At 41.2% G+C, this 20,419-nt stretch overlaps 1 protein-coding gene across 2 annotated transcripts in view; it reads left to right on the forward strand.

Annotated features, from left to right (window-relative positions):
* The first annotated feature begins 210 nt into the window (after window positions 1-210).
* The window catches only part of Vopp1 (VOPP1 WW domain binding protein), a 77,399-nt gene continuing 57,190 nt past the window's right edge, over window positions 211-20,419 (forward strand). The window contains exons 1-2 of one of the 2 annotated variants that reach the window (XM_060373957.1): window positions 383-619; window positions 12,553-12,701. Coding sequence is in view for 1 of the 2 variants with exons in the window: in XM_060373958.1 (XP_060229941.1) it covers window positions 566-619 (54 nt within the window). In the remaining variant the exon portion in view is untranslated. Of the gene's footprint in view, window positions 620-12,552; window positions 12,702-20,419 lie in introns of both variants that reach the window. The other variant, XM_060373958.1, reaches the window with a different exon arrangement.

A 20,419-nucleotide genomic window follows, 5' to 3' on the forward strand; every position in this document is an offset into this window, starting at 1 on the left:
TGGGGTCCAAAGATGTGGTTCTAGCAGATCTATGCAGAAAAATGTTGGCATAAACCTACATCAACCTTTTGCAGTTAGCAGTCCTTTCCTTGAGGTTTAACTGTCCATCCCATGACGCTGGGGCGGGGATGCACAGCCCACCTCAGCTGCAAGAACCACAGTGAGAATGTCTCTGGAGGGTGGAAACTTCAGGAATGCCCAGTAATGGGCTTATCGGTATCCATCCCCCAGCCTCTCAAACCTGGTGTTCTTTAAAAACCTTCCCAGGACTACGGAAGCAAGACAAGATGGTCTCCTGCGGCAGAGGAGACACCTGGCAGTCTTAGCAACCCAGCCCGCTGCCTCCGCGTCCGGCAGCGCGCTCCACAGGCCGCCCGCAAGCGCGCACCCGTGCGGTGGGTCGGGGGCGCGCGGCGAGGGCGGCCTGGCACGTCCTCGAGCTCCGCGGGTACTGGTGCGTCCTTCTGCCGGCGTCTGCTGTTTTCCCCGGGGTCCGCACGCCCGTCGCGGGGTGCGGACCGGAGCCCGTCGTGCAGCCGGGCTCCCGAGGGGCCTCGTGGGAGCCATGAGCCGCCGCTTCGGCTGGGTGGCGGCCCTGCTGCTGGGGCTGCTGCTGGAGGTAGGGCCGCCGGCTCCCCGCGCCTCCTGGAGCGAGGACACAGGAAGGGCAGTCGGGGCGCTCGCGGATCTGCGGTGTGGGGCGACGGAGGGGCCTGGCGCCTAGCCGTGCCTGCGCGCTGCCCCCTCCTGTCTGCGCCCCGCTGTTTGTTGGGGTTTGCAGCCCTGGGGGAGGGACCTTTGTGCGCGTCCTCATGGTCTCCCCGCCGCACAGGGCCTGGGGCGGCGCCGACTGCGGCTGGTAGGAGGGAGAAAGACTTTGCTCTTGGAGGCTTTTAGAGGCGAGGAGAAAAATTCCACGAGGAGCAGGGGTGGTGGGCATACTGAGGAGAAGCCGCGGGGATTGGATGGTGGGTGGAGGCGCCGCCGATGCACAGCCAGGGTTAGACCGTGGCTGTAGTCGGCTGAACTGCAACATCCTGTGATGTGAGCCACCCTTTCTACTTCAGCGGGTTCATTCAAAGGCAAAAGAGTAGACTTCTAGATTGGAGTTTGAGGGTTTTTGTTCTCGCTCCTATAGCTTCACTATTATGAAAGAGTTTTGCATTAACAAAGTCACTGTAAGTGGGTAATGATACCCCTGGACCGGTCCTGCCTTAGAGATCTGTAAACTTCTTTGGTTGAGGAGTCAGCAGTGCTGGGAAGGACTTACTGATTTTCTCAAAGATGCTAGAGGGAAAGTCCTTTGAAAGGAAGGTTAGTGTAACAGTTTCTCCATGCTCTAAGTTCCAAAACAGAGCAGGGATTACCGACTTTTCTTCGAAATCTCTCTTACTGGACACGTAGTAGTTTTTGAAAAGTGCCACCTCTGGCTTTCTTTCCACTTGTTCAGATTTTCAAAAGCTTGATTCTACATTGACGGCTGTGGAAAAGGGAGCCAGAGACCACTGTTTACAAAAATAAACATACATTTACCATAACACATCTCTGCCAATTTTTGTAATCTGATAAGCTCCTGTGTGTGTGTCTGTGTGTTCAGTACTTGATAAGATTATCTGCTGTTCTCTTATTTCAATGTTTTTGCCACTCCTGTCTTCTACCTAGCTTTGTGTGTATCCTAAAAGGCTGCTTCAAAGCCCTTTTTTTTGGGGGGGGGGAGGTAGGGGTTCTTACTGTTTGTGTTTATTTTTTCTTTTTCTTTTCTATCTTTTTGTATCCCAGTAGTGTTTAGTAGTGAAATAAACAGGAGAGGCCAAGACCCTAGGGCTTTACATTGAAGGCCTGAAGTGGAAATGCCTCCAAATTGAGTCAATTCAATTAGCTTCTGGGGAAAAAAAAGAATCAAAAGTAACCTCAAATATGACAAAGTATGGTTGTTGCTTGTCGTCAGTTTTTATTTTCAACTGTTAATTTACTGCTTTGTTGATTTGATGCCATCGTGGTGAGGTTGTGTAGAGTTGTTGGAATGGATTCCTTCTCTGCTGATTTAAAGGATAAGAAGGAAGTAAAAACAAGCTCTCAGTACCCAGCCGAGTTTTATTGCAGGCAGAAATATACACAGGGAAAGAGAGAGATGGGGGTGGCTGGTGTATGAACTCTTAAGGGGATCCAGATCTGAAAATCAGAGCTTGCCTGGCAGAGCTAAAACTTTTGTTTGGAGGTGGGGTGAGTTCCTTCTTACCCTCTTAATTGGCTGTTTTGGGCTGCTCCAGGAGATTGGATGCTCCAGACAAAGAAAGGGAAGCTGATTGGTTCCTACTGTAGGAAACCCCCACTCCACCCTTCTTGTGGGAGATTTGAAAGCCCACTAAATACTTTTTGTCAGGAAAATGCCCACTAATGAGGGAGAAGGAGCAGGAAGTGTGTTGTCTCAAATGTTCAAGTGAGAAATATATTAATCCACCTAGAACCTCATTTCCCTGTGTATTTGCCTGCTAGGGATCTGTCTAAAGCCTAACCATTAGTGTAGAAGGTTTTGTTCTATCCTGTAAGCTGTTTCATTGCAGTTGCATAGGAAGTTTTTTCAAGTGCCAGAAATGGAACTCAGGACCTCACAGTCTTGAACATAGTATCAAACAAGGTATTCTACCATGAGCTGCATTCTTGGATTTGTTCATTTAAATAATTTTTATTTCCTTAGCGGCTGGAAAAGCCTAGGGCTTCTTACACATGCTAGTCATTGTCCCTGGTTGTTTTTTTTAAGACAGGATCTTCCTATGTAACGCAGGCCTCAGTTTCCCAATGCTGTGATTACAGAGGGGTCACCATGTTGGCATATTTTATCTTAATAGTGGACGTAAAATTTCTTTGAAAGGTTTGAAAAGCCCAGAAAGGCAGAGACCTTATGCTTTCACTAAGTTCACTGTCTGTATGCTGATAACGCTTACTTTCTAGGTAGCCCACTTATACATGATGCCTCTCCTTATCCTGATTTCTGGTAGAGAGATGTGCTCCAGTGATTTCTAGGAAAACCAGGGCCATACAGAGAAACTCAGTCTGAAAACAAAAACAAAAAAAGATTTCTTAACAGTTTATCCCATGCAAGTGTAATGAGAGGTCTCAATCTGAGTGTTTTCATCTTAAAACTGTCTGTTTTGAATCTTTTATCTGCGTACTTTTGATGCTCTTGGTGGCTTAAATGTGCAGTCATGGTTAGAGAGCATGTACATAGGTAGAGGGTCCCCTCTGAGAACCTGAAAACAGCTGGCAAAGGCCTTTCATGGCTCCATCTTCTGTTGACTGACACTTAGGACATCTATTTTTGTTTCTTTGTGTTGCTTGAGATGGTTTCAATATGTGAAATTGTTTTCTAGTTGGCTTTGAGCAGCTATAATGAAGTTTGGGTGGATATGCCATTTCTGCCCACTGACCATCTTTCATCAATGAATGCTGTCAAAGATCAAGCTTACGAGTTCTATCAGTGAGATATCCTTGACTAGAGAATCTTGACAGTTTGAAGCGGACTTTCCTGTCTCACTCTGACTTCCCTTTAAGAAAGTTCCTTGGATGTAGAAAGTTCTATTTCCATTGAGTGAACAGTCAGGGAATAACTTACTCTTACAGTCGAGCCCTGTTCTGAGCACTGTACAACGCTAATTCACCTTAGCAGGTATCCTCATGCTCATGGTTATTTCAAGTACAAGATATTGTATAATTTGTCTCTCTGTTGATAAGTGAGGGGGTTGAGGTATAAACTCAGGCACTTGGTTCTTTTGCTCCCCTACCATTATCTTCTATTGCTTCCAGAGTCTGTCCACATGGGAACATGGAGGGAATACACATCTTGCATTAGCCCAGAGAGATTTGTAGAGATCTACATGCCAGCCTGCAGATAAACCATCAGAACTCCTCCCGGAACTTAAGTCAGTCCTTCTTAGAGGGATAATCTAATTTAGTCTAATTTAAATATGACCTTTCAGAGAGGGAAGTTGTTTGTGTACTGGATAGCAGGCATCAGCATAAACATTCCAGGAATCCTGGTTATCCAACTGGACTTCTAGGTCAGGACTTAGAGCAGGAAGAGTCAGATGACAGCACAACCGTGCTGTCATGGATGTATCTTGCAGCCCATTTCCTGGAACCACCCTTCCCCCGCTTTAGTTTACTGTGAATTATATTATCAGCTAGTGGGAGTTTTTGTCTTAAACTCCCACTACTTCCCAGTTAAATACAAGGTTAAATGCATGTCAGAAATTTAGCACGCTCTAGAGGTTGGTCACAGACAGGTTCCCGCAAATGGGAGAAGTTAAAAGCTCCTTTTGAGTCCTCATATTCTAAGGTTGGATGCTTAGTTTTGATGGCTGGCTCCAAAGACCTTCTTATTGGAGAAGAAAACAGGAATCCAGCTTCTGTTAGTGCTGGTGGGATAATGTCCTTCACTGGGTCACCGTAAACTGCAGAAACAAACTAAAAATCAATTGCACGTTGTTTGAAACAGGAGTAACTACACCCCGAGTGTGGGGGCCTCCCTGGGACTTTTCCTTATGGCACATTGTTTCCCTGAATTCTTTCTAGGAGCTAAGTTGGTGACACTCTAGAAATGGATTTAGTCGTTGTTAGAAGGGCTCAATCCTTCGTGAAATGTATCCTTTAAAACTTAATTTATGTGTATATTTATTTTTACTAATATTTTGGTTGTGTTGGGGATGCCCTTGTGCGTGCCAGACAAGTACTGTACTCCTGAGTTGTATGCTCCCATTCCCCTAGAATATTATTTAATATGAGTCACCAGTGCAAGTCTGTAACTTCATCTGTGTTTGTTCACAGGGCTGTGGACTTGTTTTATAGGTGGGAACAGCTTTAGTATCTTTCTGATCCTGACAGAACAACTGTTCTTGGCCTGGAAGAAAGGATGGTGAGGAAGTGAATGCTGCCTTTTGAAGTTAGGAAAATAAGAGGATTAGTGAGTGTTATTCTGTAATTCTATGCATTTTGATGCTTGGAAATCTCAAAATCAGAACTTAGTTGTTTCAGAGCAAATGATTTTTGTTGTTGTTTGTCAAAATATTTCATGCCCTGGAATTGCAACCCGTGAGTTTTCTAAAAATAAACTTTTCAAGTGTCCTACTTTTAAGAATATTTAAAATCTGAGCAACAGTTCAATTCAATTCAATTCAATTTGAATAGAAAGGGCAGCAGATTCATCTCTGGAAGGTCCAGGGAAGACTGGGCGGCCATATGTGAGGAAAATAAGATGGCAAAGATAGATGAGCCAGTGACACATGTCCACAGTGACAGATGTCCACAGAGTCAGGAGCACTGTCCAGAGCAGGAGCTATAGTTGGCTTTGCTTAGCTTGTGCAGATGATGAAGGCTAGCTGGATGTGGGGATGAGGGTGACATACACAGCAGGACTAGGGGATGGCCACTTAATTAGGTCCATGGACATATAATTTCTAGCACTTACTTTTATTGTATTCTCTCCGGGAAGCCCTTTAAATGTCCCCTTCTCAGTGTGGCTGGCTGGACCACCCAAATAACTTCCGTCCCACTTGCCCTCCCAGGTACCCTTGTCTTTCCACTTAGTCCCTTCCATTCCTAGTACAAATCAGCTTTAAGATATAATGGAATTTATCTTCCACCATATAAGCAGTTTGGAGACAAATGTTTTAATACTTTTATGAGCTGAAATATCCTAGGAGTCTGGGAATGTAGCTCAGTGATAGAGTGTTAGCCTTGCATACGCACAGCCTGGAAGTTTATTCTCAGTAGTATAAAAATATATGTAGTACTTGGGATATAATAGAGACTTAGTAAATATTTGAATGCATAAATAGATACATGAGTAAGTAACCACTTGCCAGGAGCCAGGCAGTGCTGTGATAGGAGGAGGTAAGTGATAAGGCTCTGAAGAGGGGTGCCTGTGCAATATGCATGCAATTCCTGAATTTGTTGCATTTGTAAGCTAGTCATAGTGAGGTTCCCTGTCCTCACTCAAGTTATTTGTTCTAGTTGTCAATCCCATTCCCTTTTCAACTTCCTTAGTCTTTATTTAAATATTATTCTCCATATGTACTTAGTAGACGGTTGCAGAACTTAGCTTCCAGTTTCTTCTTTGTCTCTTCACTAACTACATCTTGTGAGAGCTGGAAGCTTACTTTGCTGTTCATTTCTTAGGACCCCGTGATCAGTTTGATTATAGAGTGGAGTGTTAGTGTGAAGTGGGCTGTTATTTTTGTAAATGAAATTACTTGCTTGGTGCACAGGGGATACCACGGTAGTAGTTAAGTCCCCTGTCTAGACGGTACTGTGACTATATAGGCTCTTGGCTTTTCCTGGAATAGCTGGGAATCTTTGAATAAGTTACAGATTTAAGCTCTCACTCTCTTACTGACTCAGTTGATTCATCTGTAAAAAGATAAGTGCCTGGCATTGACAGAGCTCTTTGGAAAATCCCCACCAACTGGATCTACAGGTTGGATTAAAAGGTTCTGAATGGGAGCCAGAGAGATGGCTCAGTTAAGAGAACAAACATGGAGTTTGGTGCCCAACACCCAGTTGGGTGGATTGCAGTTGTTCACTCCATCTCCAGGGAATCTATTTTTATGTGATACCCCTATATATACATAATTAAAAGTAAAAATAAGTCTCAGCATCTGCTTCAATACCCTGCTGGGTAGAGTCTTTTAGAGGTCCTCTGTGGTAGGCTCCAGTCCTATTCCCTGTTTTCTCCTTCTTCCAATGTCCATCCCATTTCTGAATGAAGATTGATCATCTTACCCAGGGTCCTCCTTCTTGTTTAGCTTCTTTAGGTATACACATTTTAGTATGATTATCCTATGTCATATATCTAATATACACTTATAAGTGAGTATATATCATATGTCTTTCTGCTTCTGGATTCCCTAACTCAGGATGATCTTTTCTAGTTTCCATTATTTGCCTGCAAATTTCATGATTTCCTTGTTTTTAATTGCTGAGTAGTATTCCGTTGTGTAGATGTACCATAATTTCTGTATCCATTCCTCAGCTGAAAGACATATAGGTTGTTTCCAGATTCTGGCTATTTTGAACAAAGCTGCTAAGAACATTGTCCTTGTTGTATATTTGAGCATACTTTGGGTATATGCCTAGGAATGGTATAGCTGAATCTTGAGGTAGCACTATTCCTAATTGTCTGAGAAAGTGCCAGATTGATTTCCAGGACAGGAGCCTACCACAAAGGGCCTCTGAAAGACTACCCAGCAGAATATCAAAGCAGATGCTGAGACTCATAGCCAAACATGGGCAGAGTGCAGGCAATCTTACGAAAGAAGGGAGAGATGAAAGACCTGGAGGGGACAGGAATGCCACAAGAAGAGCAACAGAACCAAAAAGTCTGGGCCCAGGCCTTTTTTCTGAGACTGATACTCCAACCAAGGACCATGTGTGGAGATGACCTAGAATCCCTGCACAGATGTAGCCCATGGCAGCTCAGTGTCCAAGTGGGTACCCTAGTAAGGGGAACAGGGCTGTCTCTGACATGAACTCACTGGCTGGCTCTTTGATCACCTCCCCCTGAAAGGAGAGCAGCCTTACCAGGCCACAGAGGAAGACAATGCATCCAATCCTGATGAGATCTGATAGGCTAGGGTCAGATAGAAGGGGAGGAGGTCCTACCCTAACAGTGGACTTGGAGAGAGGCATGGGAGGAGAAGAGGGAGGAAAGGAAAGTTTGGGAGGGGATGAGGAAGGCGGCTATAGCTGGGATACAACGTGAATAAATTGCAATTAATAAAAATAAATTTAAAAAAAATAAAAATAAAATGTAAAAAGAAGAGATTATAAATATTATAGCAATTTCCTAGCAGGGCTGCTGTGTCCAGGTCCCTGCCAAGATCAGCTGTCTGCTTACAAAAGAGAGCTCCATTTAATTCTTTATTAAAAGTTATGCTTCTGGTAAGTTGCCCATGCTCCAGAAAAACAAGTCTACATCGATGCCCATGCAAACAGGCTTAATTTTCTTTCTATTCTCTTTCCCTTTATCTTTCCTTTTCCTCTGGAATCCTTTTCTTTGACGTAGAGATTATCAACATTGTTTTTTATTCTCTTGAAAATTTTCCAAAATTTGTGCTACTTTAACATCATTTTAGAATAGATATGCAGTCTTTTATTGTGGGTTTAAAAAATTACAATGGATTTGATCTCTCATTTATAAAAATATGAAGTTATACCATGAATTAAATGTCTTCAGTGGAGTCTAACTACCATTAGTAATTTGATACTTATTATTATTTCCTTGAAATACATAAATATCTTTTATAGCAGTTGGAAATGTAATCACATTTCCTTAAATCTTTGAACTTCTACTTTTCCTAAAGAATTTTATTGTAACATTTATGCTTGAAAATCTTAACAACTATGAAACTCACACATTACTTTTATGGAGGGTTTCTACTGTTGTGATAAACACCACAATCAAAAGCAACTTGGGGAGAAAGAGGATTATTTCATTTATGCTTTGTTCACGTAGAATAGTCAAGACAGGAACTCAGGCAGAAACCTGGAGGTAGGAACTAAAGTGGAAGCTATTGAAGAATGCTGCTTTTTATCTTGCCTAGTTCACTTTGTTGTTTTTTGGTTGGTTGGTTGGTTTGGTTGGTTTGTTTGTTTGGTTTTTGAGACAGTGTTTCTCTATGTAGCATTGGCTGTCCTGGACTCACTTTGTAGCCCAGACTGGCCTCCATCAGCCTGCCTCTGCCTCTCTGAGTGCTGGGATTATAGGCACATGCCACCATGTCTGCCTTAGTTTGCTTTCTTACTGTCTTAGTTGTTATTATATCATTATGAAGTGAGGCCATGACCATGGAAACTCTTAGAATTAAGCATTTTAATTTAGGCTTGACCATCTTGGTGGGGAAAGTGGCTACAGGCAGGCATGGTGCTAGAGCAGTATTTAAGAACTACATCCTGATCTACAGTCATCAGGCAAACAGCTGTTGAGCCTGGCATGGGGTTTTGAAACCTCAAAGCCCACTGCCTGAGACATAGTTCCTCCAATAAGGGCATGCCTACTTCAATAAGGCCACACCTCCTAATGCTTCTAACCATTCTCAAACAGTTTCATTCTCTAGTGACTAAGCATTCAAATATACGAGCCTGTGAAGGCCAGTCTCATTCAAACTACCACACTTATTATACCACAAGATCACCTGCCTATGGGTGTCACTTACCCCATATCAGTATTTAATCGAGAAAATGTCACACATATATACCCACAGGCAATCTGTGGAGGTGTTTTTTCAGTTGAGGTTAGAGATAACGCTAACCAGTTGGTACATTGGCTAAATTTTAAAGAAACTGTCAAAAAGATGGAAGTTTTCTTGTTTTTATTTGTAAATTTAACATTAAAAGACATGTTTTTGATATGCAGGAAGCTACATGTAATGAATGTATGCAACTTAACAAGTTTGAATATAACCATGCTACCTTTTTCCACATATATGATAAACCTATTAACTCCAAAAGTTCCTACCTACCTTCAGTAGTGGTGTGAATGGAAAGAACCATGTGGGCTCTTAGGATTTAATACTTCAGTAGGTAGAACCATTTGAAAAGGATTAAGAGGTGTGGCACTATTGGAGAGGTGTCACTGGGATGCCTGTACCATTCCCAGTTAATTCTCTGTCTCATACTTGTGGATCACTTCTCAGCTACTGTGCTTTCCCTGCCTGCCTGCTCCAGTGCTCTTTTCTGCCAGCCCCTGTAATAACCAGGTCCTGTAGAAGTGATAAGGAGTCAGCAAGGGAGGCACTCAGAGTCAGGAACAGGAGTTGGGAGGAATTTTGCATCCTGACTGACTGGCAGACAGACTGCTTCTTTATTTATACAAAACTCAGTAAGCAGAGGTAGATTCATGTTCCAAAATATAAATCATACCATTATTGTGATATGATCTCCCGGACACAGGTTTTAACTTCCTCTTGGTCATAAGTTTAGTCATCATTGATAAACCATGACAGAACAGAGTTACCTTTTACAATCCTTTTCCCTCATCCGCCTCATAACTCAACTTAAAAAAAATCTAGAGGTGTATTTTGCCAAAGCATGACAACCTGTTCTCAGGCTGGTAGCTCTTTCGGTTTCAATGACATCATATAGATTATCTCCCAGACAGCTGGGACAGATTGTCATGTCCTGAGCAGTGTAGTATTAGCTCGTATGGTCAGAGTTTTAATTGTCATTAGGCCTAAGACAAATCTTCAGGCCAAAGCTGCTGTTGTTATTCAGTCTTTGTCATGATTCAGTGTTTATATCGTTGTAGAATTTGATTATATGTCTAATATTGGTGTTCATTTGTTCCTTGATCATATGACACCACAGTGGTCCTGTCCGAGTTAACTTGTCTAAGAAAGGGAGGTCTTAATACTTCATTCTTTTATCATTCATTCACACCATTCTTCATCCATTAGTATAAGTCCCAGTATAGGGCAAGATAACTCCACCCAATCTTACATTTTTGCTGTATCTTTTTCAAAAGCGGCATACCATAAGAGGTCCCCAGTTGTCCCCAATATGCCACCTGAGTGTATAATAGGAAGAGGCTTTTAATCTGTTCTGCTGCCAACTCCTCTAGCCCACTGACTCTTGTTTACCTTTTTAAGTTTACTTTGTTCTGATTATCTTGTTCCTAAGTAAGTACAGGGGCAGCTGTTCCTAGTGGGGTCATAGCATCATTAGGTCTCTGGAGTCTTTATTTGAGTCACAACTGCCAGCACATAAGGAAGACCTTCAAATAGGCCCAGATAAAGATATCTCCCTAAAAGTGGGAGGGGTAGTATGGTTAGGACATTCCTGGGAAAGCTTAGAAAAAGTACTCCTGAGAGAGGGCATACATGATTCATAAGAAATTTTCCATCAATCTAATATCCCCAAGTTGTACAAATATTAAAAAGCCCCCAAGTATGGAGCTCAAGACCAAAAAGTGAAGTATGGCAAAATGGCGATCTTGTCTGATCTTTGTCAGGCAGCTGTGCTGTCTTTATGCCTTTGGATGTTTCCATTAGATATGGCTGTGCCACGCTGCCATGGTAATTGTGGACTCATGCTCTAAAAAAAAGTCCCAAATAAATGCTTACCTTTATAAGTTAACTTGGTCATGGTGTCTTACTACAGAAATAGAAAAGTAACAGACAGAAGTTGGTAATGGGAGTTGGATAGTTCTGTGATGGCCTTGACCATTCTGTTTTGTTTTATTTGAAAGAATGTAGAATATTTTTGGACTTTGAATTAGGAAAGCAGTTGAATATTTTAAGTGGAGCTTAACAGGCTATCCTGATTGGAGCTTGGAAGACAGTAATAGTGAGACCAATGTGGAATATAGAGGGAATAATATTAGAAACTAGACTGGAAGTCATACTTGTGATATCTTGGCAAATAATGTGGTGCTTTTTATCCTTGTGCTACAAGTCTATCTGTACTTTAGTTTGAAAAGTTTTGGATTAACTTCATTGACAGAGGAGATTTCAAGACAGCCTAATGTTGACTTTTATGTTGTTATTAGCAGTCAGTCTTATGCTGCTCTTCAATAACATAGAGCAAGCAGGGCAAAAATAAATATAAAATATATAAATATAAATAAATATAAAATATAGAGCTTCAAGTGAAAAGGAGCACTATAAAATTTAATATTTGAGCCTAGGTTTGTGGTGAGAGAGATAATGAGAGGCCTGATGTGAAATGGAATAAAGGAAGTGAGACCCTCAGGGCAAGACTCCACCAGGCAAAGCTCACAATTTATAAAAAGGAAAATGCCTGAAGAATTTTCTGCTCTACTGCAAAGGAAAGCTTGTGTAACAAAGGAAAGCAACAAGAGAGACTTTATGCAAATATAATTCAAGAAAGGGGCTAGACTCTATGCAAAGCAGGCAGCTAAGCAAGGCAACATTGGCTAAGTGGTTCTAGCTTTAGAGTCATGAAAGATATATAGGTAAGTGGGTTGTGGAATCTTCTGTGATTAAGGAGAGCCATCAAGGCCAGGTATTTGGCAGAGCAGTACCTGTAGGGAGTCCCTGAAATGCCATTGTCTGAAAATGAAGCCTGGATTGCATTGGAGACCCCAGAGCTTTGAGACATCTGCCAAAGAGAGCTGTATAATTGGAACCAGCCGAAGAGAGAGAATTATGATACAGTCAGCAAAACTGGTAGCCCAGAGGAAGAAGGCATGGTGTCTTGGAGGAGGACTCCCTGCTGCTGGTTCATCCTGTTGCTGTGTTTGCTGGTGACCTGGCCCTCTGGATTTCCTGATGACGGATATTGGTATTTCCCCTAAAAGAATCCTATGACCCCACCCAGCAGGAAGAAGTAAAGAGGGCTACGAAGTGCAGAGCCATCCTAGCTCTTTGGCATCTTAAATGGATCTATATGATTTAGAGTTTGCCCTGCTGAGTTTCAGTCTTGCTTTGGTCTGGTATTTCCTCAGGATGTCTCATTCCTCCCTTTTGGGATAGGTATGTTCTGTGCCATGTTCTGCATATGTTGGAAGTATGTAATTTGCTTTTGATTCTGATTTTACAGGGGGTTACAACTAAGAGATTGCCTTGAGTCTCAGGAAAGACTTCGACTTTGGACTTTTAAACTGTGTTGAGACTGTGAAAGCTGCTCTGGTACGATGCCTGCTGCCTGCTCCCTGCCATGATGGTCATGGACTCTAAACCTCTGCAGCTGTAAGCCCCAAATAAACTGTCTTCTCTAAGTTGCCTGGGTCATGGTGTCTTAGCAATAGAAACCTAAGTAACTAAGATAGCTACTCAAACAGTAATTTAAAAAAAAATCTAGCATGCTTAAAACACTATAATCCAAAGCTATATTTGTATGCTCAGGAATGACAGTAGGAAAATAATTTAAAATACTTGGTTTTTTTATACAATGGTTTTTATAAAAGCAGGAATGTTTGTATATACAGTAAATCTGTGGCAGTTTATAACTGACATTTGAATTTGAGTAAGGTGTGTATGGCTTCATTTCTTGGCATTTTGAGGGTGTGTACTGTGTAAACTGGGCATATTGTATGTTCAGAACTCAGGCTACAATGAAGTCATGTGATACAAATGGAAGAAAGCTCCTAGAAACACCTTGGATTCTTTGTGTAACTAATTTTGAATAGAATTTTAGTTATTGCACATTCTGAAATTTTTCACAACAATGAAATTTTCACCCCATATTCAGTGATTTGACCCCACCCTCAGATTAAGAAGCTGCAGTTTAGGAGATTCATAAGCTGGTCCTGTATCTTTGGTTCTGTGACTGAGTTGTGTTATATCAGGAACTAATTTCTTCCAGAAGCTCTTGTACTTATTATATAGTAAAGGAATGTCTGTGTTCTTCTACAGGCATAGGGGTTTTCTGTGTCCTCTCTCTTTCTGGGAAGTAGGGCCTGGGACATGGCTTACCAGTCCCCCTGACCTGAGTCATTTGGTAACCCTGTCCTGTAATTCACAGAGTCACTGTGCTCAGGATGTTGATGTCCCATAGATTCTTTTCCTGGTCATGCCCATCCATCAGTGCAGTGAATATGACCAGATTGGGAACTACTGTAACTACAGGCTAATCTGTGGAATTTTCTTAAAATGGAGATTTCCTACTGAATATCCCATTCTATATTGACTATAAAGGAGCATTGTACTTCATAATGTGACCTGCTGAGGGTGAAGACTATAGATTAAAATAAAAATTTCATTTGCAGACACTTCCTGCAGTGTACTGGTATACCTGTCTCCCTGTAGTCACCATGGGGTGTGTGTTTTTTTCAGATCACCCTGAGAGAAGGGTGAACGTTAAGACTTTTGTTACCATTTTTGTCCCACGTCTGCATATAGTAAGTTGAGCTTTGATTTCTGAGCTTGAATATATTTAAAGGTTAAGAATCATCCATGATGAATTAGCTCTTTGTCCTTTCTGAGATCTTCAGATAAGTTGGGGTTGACCTTGCCTCTGTGTGCCAGGACTATTCATTGTTTGGAGACAGACCTCTTGCAAATGATTATCCTTGCTAGACAGGCTACGATAGTTTCTGTACCTCACCCAGAGTCAAACCTTTTCAGCATCAATGCCCCATGGCCACCAGCTCCTTAGAACCCATGTCTCTATGCACCTGGTCCCACAGTAGCTAACACAAGTTCCTTCTAGACTGTGATGAAGCATCTCCACCACTATGACTGTAGTCTTTGTTGGCTATAGGAAATACTAGGATTTCATTATCCTGAAGTCCAAATACATAACTTATATACTGGCTTGCCTTTATCTTACTTCTAATGTGTCATGGTGAAGATGCTGGTAATTACGGACTATATTTCCCAAATTTTGCGGTGTAATCTTGGGCTAAGAAGAATATTGTAAACATAAGTAGAAGGTTGATGAAAATAAGGATGACAGAGTCTATTAGATAGAGTACACATGACAGACGGCTTCTGGACTGTGAGAAAATAAGCATGGAGCAAGCCATCGATTCTTTGTGTAGGAGGCCAAGCTCATTGTGTCTTTCGGAGATTGAGTGGCTCTGGTGAGTGGGGACATGGGTACTCGCTATCAGTCTGGTTGAACAGGTTTTCAGTATGTCTTTGGTTTTTCAAAAAAAAAATTCAATATATAAACTTTTATGTTAAGTTCAATATCTTAAAACTACTATAGGATAAATAACACACATGGACAGGTGAGTAGTTGGAGGTCATCAATTTCTGGTGAGGTCTGTGAGTGCAATATGGATTGAATAATTCGTATGCTTAGTTCTGTGTATGCACAGGTCCCTGTAAAGGTGTTTTCCTGCTGTTTTTGTAATGTGTTAGCTGATTTGTGTGTCAACTTGACACAAGCTAGAGTTATCAGAGAGGAAGGAGCCTCAGTTGAAGAAATGCCTCCATGAGCTCCAGCTGTAAGGCATTTTCTCAATTAGTGATCAGTGGTGGAGAGATCAGCCCATCGTGGGTGGTGCCGTTCCAAGGCTAGTGGTCCTGGGTTCTATAAGAAGGCAGGCTGAGCAAGCCTGTTAAGCAGGCCAGTAAGCAGCACTTCTCCATGGCTTCAGCATCAATGGCTTCAGCATCACTTTTCCTCCGGGTTCCTGCCCTGTTTAAGTTTCTGTCCTGACTTCCTTCAATAATGAACAGCAGGTTACTCCCTAACTTGCTTTTTGGCCATGGTGTTTCATAGTAGCAATAGAAACCTTAACTAAGACATTTGAGATTCTGTAATTTGCTGGAAGTTGGGAAGATATATTGGTTCACAAAAAGTAAAGTTTAAAGAACACTGATTAAATAAAACGGAATGAGCTATTGGCAAGATGAATGTAGGTTTATTGGGAGTAGCTGGGGATGGGGAGTGTCATCTGAGGGCTAGGAAGGGAGGTGGGGGAAAGGGAGAGAGAGGAATAGGGGGCCAGCAGACCAAGATGTCTGCATTAAATAGTGAAGGACCTCTGTATGAGGAGAAGCTCCACGTTCTGCAGCAGCTAGGGACTTTAACAACCACTATACTCTAATGTTAGAGAAGTATGAGATTTCATTATAAAATGTGATAAAAGGAACCTAAGAAGGCTAGGTATGACTTCCTAGCCTTGTGAATTATTAGAAAGCCTCAGAGGTCACTGGAGCCAGCTCGGTGCTTCTCAGGACTATCCTATTTTGTGGGCAGAGGCAGCCTTAGTCTTGCCAAGATAATGTGGCATCCCTGGAATTTCTCTTAGTTCCTCAAACTCGGTGGAAGCAAGGCAGGGTTAAAACTGGATGTACATGAGCAGGTGGTAGGTGAGAACAATGGAATAAAAAATTTTCTACCACTTCCAAGAGCTTTTGCCTCTTGCGAGGTTTTACAGCTCACCTGGGGCTACCATAATTCAGGTCAGAGGGATTAGGATATGTTTGGCAGTCTGCCAGGTAGGACAGTTAGTGTGATGTGGGTCAGTTGTGGTTTTGCTTCATTAATTTGCAAGTCAAAGACTGTGCCTCTCCTGTGTCCCAGAGGTACTCAGGGCAGGGTGGGGAATTCTAGGTTCCTGGAGCAGCTACCTATGGCAGAAACAATCAAGGCTCAGCTCCTAACACAACATGGGCTTGTGATCTCAGCCCTCATGCTTTAGCTGCTTTACTCTTAGCTCTGCTATTCCATTTCCAAGCTAGAGGCCTTAATTCAGGTTCTTAGTTTGGGGGGTTGGCTATGCAGGGAGATATACAAAGTACTTGTATGTTTTTCACATTAATTTTTAATTTTAGAATATTTTTTAGATTTTGAAAAAGTTGTAAAACTTGAGTAAATTCTTGTGCAGTTGTTACCTAATTTCCCTGTCTGTGAATATTTTGCACTGCTGTGGTATGTTTGCCTGAACAATGACAACAATAAAACTTAACATTGTCTTAGTACTATAAATTAATGTTTTTTAAATCTTCCCCTTCCCCACACTAATGATTCACGTTCTATTTCAGGATTCAGTTATAGATCCAAACCTGTTCTCCTTCAAATTCATGGCTTCATTTTCCACTAATTGCTATTGCATGCATATACACACTTGTAGATGTATATGCATATATATTCCTAAATATAAACTGTTCAGTTTATATAATGTTACTTGTATGTATGTTTTCAGGGCTGAGTGTGTTTGTTTTCTAGAACTTTCATCATTTCAAGTTATAAATTAACATCTTTAGTCCACTTGGGAGTTGATTTTTGTTGAGGGTACTAGATAATGGATCTAATTTCATTCTTCTACAATGTGGACACTCGGTTTTCCAAGCATCCTTTCTTGAGGATGCTGTGTGCGTCCATATAATAGATTTTTCTGTATTTTCCTACTGTGTATGCCATGTTCATGAAAAACTTTGTTTATACCCTTCGGAGGAATGCTTCTGCCTGCCTGTAGACTGCCTTGGGCAAGATGTTTCCTTCCTCTTCATCAGCATATGCTTTTGGCATCATGTCAAATCTCAGATGGTTGTAGTTATTTGTACTCGTGTTTGGATCTTCTGTTTTGCTATATTGGCTAATATCTGGAATTCTATGCCAGTACTGAACTGGTTTTATTACTGTAGTTCTGTTGGTCCGGTAATTGCTTCAGCGTTGTTCTTTTTGGTTACTTTTACCACCTGGGGTCTTTTGTAGTTTCATATGAATTTTAGAATGGTCTTTCTTATTTTTATGAACAGTGTTGTGGGAAATTTGCTTGGGATTGTACTGACTCTGTAAATTGCTTTGGGTACAATGGTCATTTTCTCAGTGTCTTTTTTTAGATATTTAAAGTTTTTATTGTAGAGATCTTTCACCTCCTTGCTTAGATTTTTTTTTTCTAGATATTTTCTTTGAGGCGTTTATGAATGAGAATGTATATTTTGGTGTTGCATAGGAAAGCTATTGGTTTTTGTAGTTGATTTTGCATCTTGCCTCTTCGGTAAAATTATTGATCATTTATATAAGTTTTCTGGTTGAGTTTTGTATATTATACCATGTTTGCAAATGGGGATAATTAGACTTCTTTTCCTTTTTGTATCTTTTAATTTCCTTCTCTTGCCATATTGTTGCTCCAGCTAGAACTTCCAGTATCACTATACTAAAAACAATTGGGGATAGTGGGCAGTCATGTTTTGCTCCTTATTTTAATGGGATTACTTGGAGTAATGTTAGCTGCAGATTTGTCATTTGTAGCCTTTATTATATTGAGGTATGTTTCCTCCAGTCCTATTCTCTTTAAGACTTTCATAGTGAAGGCATGTTGGATTTTTGTAAAAGACTTTTTCTGAATTTATTAAAGTGATCATTGATTATTTTCTTTAAGTCTTTTTATATTACGTATTTATCAACTTATATATATTAAATCATTCTAAAATTTTGGGGTTAAAGCCAGCTTGATCATGATGGATGATCTTTTGACATAGGCCTCTATTTTATTGAGGATTTTTGTAACTGTTCATCAGGGATTTTGACCTGTAGTTTTGATTTTTGTTGTGTGTTTGCCTGGTTTTAGTATTAGAAAACATTTGAGAGTATTCATTCTCTCTCTTTCTTTTTCTCTCTTATTTTTTTTAATGATTTAAGAGTGTTGGTTGTAGATCTTTAAAAGTCAGATAGAATTCTGCTGTGAATCCATCTGTCTATGAATTGTTTCTTAGCTGGAAGGCTTTTTATGATTCTTCCCCTTAGGGCATTACTGGACATGTCTCCATCTAGCTAGCCTTCCTTCCGGCTTTAAATTTTAAAATAATAGCCACTGATTTTGAATCTTTTGGCCTCTCAGTCTCTTTAAAAAAAATTACTGAAAAGTTATATATGGTATGTTTTGTTGTCTAGGAATTCTGTTACCAGGCATCTACCCAAGATATAAGGACATGCATGCAAATCATTGTCAAGTTACCAGGGAAACTGAGGTTTCCTTTTTGGGTTCTTAGTCTTAGTAAGAAAATAATTTTAAAATGGACTCAGAAGCAAGCTTTAGGACAATTTTATGTGAATCTGAGAGCAGACAGCAGAGAAAGCAAGCACAGACCCTGGTAGCTCCTTAGACTAGGCAGAGGGAGTAAGAAGACCATGACTTGCAGTGGAGCTTGGCGAACCGTAGTGGAGGGAAGGAGTGAGGTCTTCGAGCTTCAGGAAATGAGGGAGACAGCCCAGGAAATAGCATGACAAACATACTCATTCTTTGGTCAGTATCCAAAAAGAGATTAAGAAGGAAGAGAAAAAGTTACAGTTCTGTAACTGCAGGGAAGTGGGTGGGCCACGTGGCAGAGGCTTCACAGTGCTACATGGTGGAAACTCTGAAGACAGCTGCATCAGGAAGGCTCTTCTGGGAAGAACATGTGAGGGTAGTTATTCTTTCCTCACCTGCGCATGTCTTCAGGTGACTCAGGAAGCTTGAAGGATTGGGAACTGGGGTGGGTACATTCTTAGCCAGGTGATAGGGCAATTTGGAATAACTTTTATTTTATTTCATTTTATTATTTTATTTTGCTTTATTTTATTTTATTTATTTTATTTTATTTTATTTTATTTTATGACAGGGACTCTATTTATATAGAGAGACTCTCTATGTAGCCTGCCTGTCCTGGATCTCACTATGTAGACCAGGCTAACCTCAAACTCACAGAGATGTGCCTACCCCTGAGATTAAAGGAATGTGCCACTACACTCATGTATGGATGTTTTGGTTTTGGCTGTACTGTATGTTTGTACCAAGGAGGCCAGAAGAGGGTATTGACTAGGAACAGAGTGAACAGTTGTGAGCCACCATGTGGGTGCTGGGTGCTGGGAACTGAACCCTGTCCTCTGGAAGAGCAGCTGGTGCTCTTAACCACTGAACCATCTCTCTAGTCATTGGATTGACCCTTAAAAGGAGAGAGCAGTATGTGAGTTTTGTTCTACTACCAGGGCAGGAGTCTGAATTTGCATTCTATTCTTTTGACCTTGCCCTACTGAAAAGGCCACATTTTTACGTGGTAATTTAACTTCTAATGATTAGCAAATACGTTGTTTACTTTTGTAGTACTACCAGGGCCAAGCTATGGTGGCATTCTTCATTCTGGAGAAGTAACCCTAAAGCCATTTAGGAATCGCAAGCACTTTTGGAAGTTCTGATCTCACACCAGTGTAAACCTATGACATTTAATGTTTTTGCCCAAGGACAGGAGTCAACGCTCCTATCTCTCAACTACCTGCTCCATTTCTATTGCCTGTCACCAGTAGGAGCAGCATACATATTAGCCTAAACATGGGACAACACAAATGTCTAACAGCTAGTGAATGGTGTTTCCACTCAGTGAGACATAACCAGTAAAAATGAATGGAGTGCGATTATACAGACAGGATCCAGACACAAAAATGGAACTTTAAAAAGGGGGGCAGGCAGGTCTTTGTAAGTGATAGGCCAGGCCTACATAATGAGTTCCAGGTCTACATAATGAGTTCCAGGACAGAGAGGACTATCTTGAGAGGAGAGGGGGAGAGAGGGAGAGAGAGAAGGGTTTTTTTACTTTATTGAATCTTGTAGAAAAAGCAAGACTATAGAATAGAAAGACAGAAAGTACTGCTTGGAAATGAGATAGGAGATGGAGTTGTTTGTAGAACTCCGGCGACAGAAATCTATGTTGTGAAACTCCAGTGCAATGAAGAGAATACAGCTGTACCTAGTCTCTAAAGTTTACCAAACTACTTTGGAAATGTATGGTGCGTATGGTAAGAATATCAAACCTCAGGATATTGACCTGGAACTTACTTCACCCATCTTTCTCCTGAAAGTTCTCATAGAACTGTGTTTGAAAAGTTAAAAGATTTTCAGAACTCTGTTCACAAGGCATTAGTAGTTCTTCCAAGTGTCAAAGTGTAGTTTGGGTTTTTCAGTGGCTCCTGTCCCTTATACTGACTTATATTCTCATGTTCCTCTTGTCTTTTTAGCAACTTCTGCTAGTGT

The sequence above is a fragment of the Meriones unguiculatus genome, chromosome 21, assembly GCF_030254825.1.
Source record: "Meriones unguiculatus strain TT.TT164.6M chromosome 21, Bangor_MerUng_6.1, whole genome shotgun sequence".
Classification (NCBI taxonomy): domain Eukaryota; kingdom Metazoa; phylum Chordata; class Mammalia; order Rodentia; family Muridae; genus Meriones; species Meriones unguiculatus.